Here is a 4,187-nt window from a genome sequence, read left to right as displayed (position 1 = left end):
GCTGGCTGGGGTTGTAGTGTTTCAGTGTGCTGGCTGGGGTTGTAGTGTTTCAGTGTGCTGGCTGGCTGTACTAAAGTCCCACTAAATCCACTAGCCTGAAATGCAGAACCTGTTTTGTGCTAACCTTCCACTGCTTGTACCCTGTGTCATTACCAAACATGACATACTGGATTTCTCCAGGCTACAAATCCACATCAACAATGGGATTTATAAATCTTCAACTAGACAGTAAACTATGAACTTTACATGATTTATAAATGAAACATGCTTATTTCTGACCAACACAACTTTATTCATGGGAGCGTACAGACATTTTATAAACTTGACTCATAATGAAAGAAATTATCGTACGCAGAAATGTAACAAGTTATAAAAACATAAGCACATTTAATAAACACTGTTTCTGGTCATTCATTATTTGTGTGATCATAGTCCAGGGATTTATTCACTAGGAACCAAACAGACCCAAAATGGGTTGAACAGGGAGGGACTTAGCTGATCTTGTCCAATAAGAAACACTTGTTTTTGTTTTCTGTTGCAAAACCGTTGTGCTACGATGTACACTAATGAATATACCCTTGATGTGTTCCGTCTCTCCTCTCCAGACTCCCCCTGTTGGTCTGAACTGACCAGTATTAACAAGAAACAGGCTGCGGAGAAGCTACCGGGTGAGTCTCCAACGTACACACTAACCTCTCTCTCTCTCTCTATGACCCCTGACCTCTATAACCTTTGACCTCTAAACCCCTGACCTCTAGGTCAGTACCTGCCAGTGTGTGACGCAGAGGGCTACTACCGGTCCCACCAGTGCCACGGCAGCAGCGGACAATGCTGGTGTGTCGATCACTATGGCAACGAGGTCGCAGGGTCACGGACCCACGGAGCAGCAGACTGTGGTAGGTCCGCGCTAAGCATTCTGGGGGAAATCATTTCCGACTAACTAATTGGTTTGATGCCGATAAAAAGTTGATCGTAACTGGATTGATTGATTGACTGACTGACTTAGTGGGACCAACTGACCACCTGATTTAGGTTATTTTGGTCATTGATTAGGAAAACATGAAACATAAAACAGAACATTAAAAAACAAGAACAGCTCAAGGACAGAACTGGTTCCTGTGTTCTGTAGGGTGGTGTTTAACCTGAGTTCCTTCCTGGTTCCTGTGTTCTGTAGGGTGGTGTTTAACAGTAGTTCCTTCCTGCTTCCTGTGTTCTGTAGGGGTGGTGTTTAACAGTAGTTCCTTCCTGGTTCCTGTGTTCTGTAGGGTGTTGTTTAACAGTAGTTCCTTCCTGGTTCCTGTGTTCTGTAGGGTGGTGGTTAACAGTAGTTCCTTCCTGGTTCCTGTGTTCTGTAGGGGGTGTTAAACAGTAGTTCCTTCCTGGTTCCTGTGTTCTGTAGGGTGGTGTTTAACAGTAGTTCCTTCCTGGTTCCTGTGTTCTGTAGGGGGTGTTTATCAGTAGTTCCTTCCTGGTTCCTGTGTTCTGTAGGGTGGTGTTTAACAGTAGTTCCTTCCTGGTTCCTATGTTCTGTAGGGGGTGTTTAACAGTAGTTCCTTCCTGGTTCCTGTGTTCTGTAGGGGGTGTTTAACAGTAGTTCCTTCCTGGTTCCTGTGTTCTGTAGGGTGGTGTTTAACAGTAGTTCCTTCCTGGTTCCTGTGTTCTGTAGGGTGTTGTTTAACAGTAGTTCCTTCCTGGTTCCTGTGTTCTGTAGGGTGGTGTTTAACAGTAGTTCCTTCCTGGTTCCTGTGTTCTGTAGGGTGGTGTTTATCAGATGTTCCTTCCTGGTTCCTGTGTTCTGTAGGGGTGGTGTTTAACAGTAGTTCCTTCCTGGTTCCTGTGTTCTTTAGGGTGGTGTTTAACAGTAGTTCCTTCCTGGTTCCTGTGTTCTGTAGGGTGGTGTTTAACAGTAGTTCCTTCCTGGTTCCTGTGTTCTGTAGGGTGGTGTTTAACCTGAGTTCCTTCCTGGTTCCTGTGTTCTGTAGGGTGGTGGTTAACAGTAGTTCCTTCCTGGTTCCTGTGTTCTGTAGGGTGGTGTTTAACAGTAGTTCCTTCCTGCTTCCTGTGTTCTGTAGGGTGGTGTTTAACCTGAGTTCCTTCCTGGTTCCTGTGTTCTGTAGGGGGGTGTTTAACAGTAGTTCCTTCCTGGTTCCTGTGTTCTGTAGGGGGGTGTTTAACAGTAGTTCCTTCCTGGTTCCTGTGTTCTGTAGGGTGGTGTTTAACAGTAGTTCCTTCCTGCTTCCTGTGTTCTTTAGGGTGGTGTTTAACCTGAGTTCCTTCCTGCTTCCTGTGTTCTGTAGGGTGGTGGTTAACAGTAGTTCCTTCCTGGTTCCTGTGTTCTGTAGGGGTGGTGGTTAACAGTAGTTCCTTCCTGGTTCCTGTGTTCTGTAGGGTGGTGTTTAACAGTAGTTCCTTCCTGGTTCCTGTGTTCTGTAGGGTGGTGTTTAACAGTAGTTCCTTCCTGGTTCCTGTGTTCTGTAGGGTGGTGTTTAACAGTAGTTCCTTCCTGCTTCCTGTGTTCTTTAGGGTGGTGTTTAACCTGAGTTCCTTCCTGCTTCCTGTGTTCTGTAGGGGGGTGTTTAACAGTAGTTCCTTCCTGGTTCCTGTGTTCTGTAGGGGTGGTGTTGGAATCATCTGGAGACCAGGGCAGCGGAGACTCTCTCTTCTCCGACGACGACTATGACGATGATGAAGATGATGCCTTCGTCCTGAGCGACCAGATCGATGACGAAGATGACGAAGACGAGGACGACTATGACGGAGAGGAAAGATATCTGTCGTAACTCCGTCGCTCTGCACTTTGCCAGGGGACTTCAGCAGCAAGAATAGTTGCTAGTCGACCTCGTCACCGCTAACAGACTAAAGACATTTCTCTCTCTCTCTCTTCTGTGTCTCAAATGTCCCCATATACCCTGGTCAGTTCCCCAGGGCCCATTGGGTACTGGGGGAAGGCAGTTCACTACATAGTGTAAAGGGCACCATTTGGGATGGCCCACTCTGTGATCGTTGTCTCTTCCTAACTTAAAGGTGGACTCTGTAATTTGACACCATCGTACAAAGTGTGGGGGGGGACTTCCTGTAAATTACAGATGTCATCAACAACAACAAAAAACGACAACAACAACGGAATTTTAATCTATGGGTTTCTGCCCTCTCTGGTGTTTCCGCATCAGGAAAATCACAGCATAGCCGTCTGTTCTGTTGTTGGTGTTGTCCCGTAACCAGGAAGTGACCTTGCTGTGTATGATGTCATAATGATTAGCCCACCTTTAATAGCTGGTAAACGTTTATGTTTTCACTTTCTCTGCCGTCTAACTTTTGAATGGCCTGCATGGCTGTAACTCCGGGAGTTGTCCAATCAGCGAGATCTTCAACGACCTATCAGAGTTTAGAGACTAGTTTATCGACAGCCAATCACAAGCTGTGGATGTAGTCACATGTGCAATGAGCCCTTTCCTTATTGGACAATCAGTGTGTCCTCTCCCTCTCTTCCTCTCCTCCCTCCTCTCCTCTCCCTCCTATCTCCTATCTCCTATCTCCTATCTCCTATCTCCTCTCCTCTCCTCTCCTCTCCTCTCCTCTCCTCTCCTCATCTCATCTCATCTCATCTCATCTCATCTCATCTCATCTCATCTCATCTCATCTCATCTCATCTCATCTCCTCTCATCTCCTCTCCTCTCATCTCATCTCATCTCATCTCATCTCATCTCCTCTCCTCTCTCGTTACCTGTGTCCCAGTGATGATGGAGAGAATGTTACTGTATTCTAATGTCTATTGTTTTCCAATAGAAACAGAAACTGATTAGACATTAGGTAGTGATTAAACACGAGTCCCAAATGGCCCTCTAGTCTCTATGTAGGACCCTACTTTAGAACAGGGCCCTACGGTCTAACCCCTAGTTCCTATGTAGGGCCCTACTTTAGACCAGGGCCCATACGGTCTAAACCCTAGTCTCTATGTAGGGCCCTACTTTAGACCAGGGCCCTACTTTAGACCAGGGCCCTACGGTCTAACCCCTAGTTCCTATGTAGGGCCCTACTTTAGACCAGGGCCATACGGTCTAACCCCTAATCTCTATGTAGGGCCCTACTTTAGACCAGGGCCCTATGGTCTAACCCCTAGTCTCTATGTAGTGCCCTACTTTAGACCAGGGCCATACGGTCTAACCCCTAATCTCTATGTAGGGCC

At 46.5% G+C, this 4,187-nt stretch overlaps 1 protein-coding gene across 1 annotated transcript; it reads left to right on the top strand.

The window, feature by feature from the left end:
• The first annotated feature begins 541 nt into the window (after positions 1-541).
• Positions 542-3,300, top strand: spock3 (SPARC (osteonectin), cwcv and kazal like domains proteoglycan 3). The gene is made up of 3 exons (XM_024416543.2): positions 542-668; positions 759-896; positions 2,614-3,300. Exons 1-3 carry the CDS (start codon positions 557-559, stop codon positions 2,778-2,780), a joined length of 417 nt encoding a protein of 138 aa, XP_024272311.2. The 5' UTR covers positions 542-556; the 3' UTR covers positions 2,781-3,300.
• Positions 3,301-4,187: the final 887 nt, after the last annotated feature.

This window comes from Oncorhynchus tshawytscha, unplaced genomic scaffold, assembly GCF_018296145.1.
Source record: "Oncorhynchus tshawytscha isolate Ot180627B unplaced genomic scaffold, Otsh_v2.0 Un_contig_1165_pilon_pilon, whole genome shotgun sequence".
Lineage (NCBI taxonomy): Eukaryota > Metazoa > Chordata > Actinopteri > Salmoniformes > Salmonidae > Oncorhynchus > Oncorhynchus tshawytscha.
The sequence above is the reverse complement of the archived record's forward strand: the minus strand, read 5'-3'. Positions and strand labels throughout refer to the sequence as shown.

Coding starts and splice junctions, on each gene's coding strand:
- spock3 (XM_024416543.2), top strand. CDS start 557: ATGTACACTAATGAATATACCCTTGATGTGTTCCGTCTCTCCTCTCCA. Junction 669..758: donor GGCTGCGGAGAAGCTACCGG/GTGAGTCTCCAA, acceptor CCTGACCTCTAG/GTCAGTACCTGCCAGTGTGT. Junction 897..2,613: donor CCACGGAGCAGCAGACTGTG/GTAGGTCCGCGC, acceptor TGTGTTCTGTAG/GGGTGGTGTTGGAATCATCT.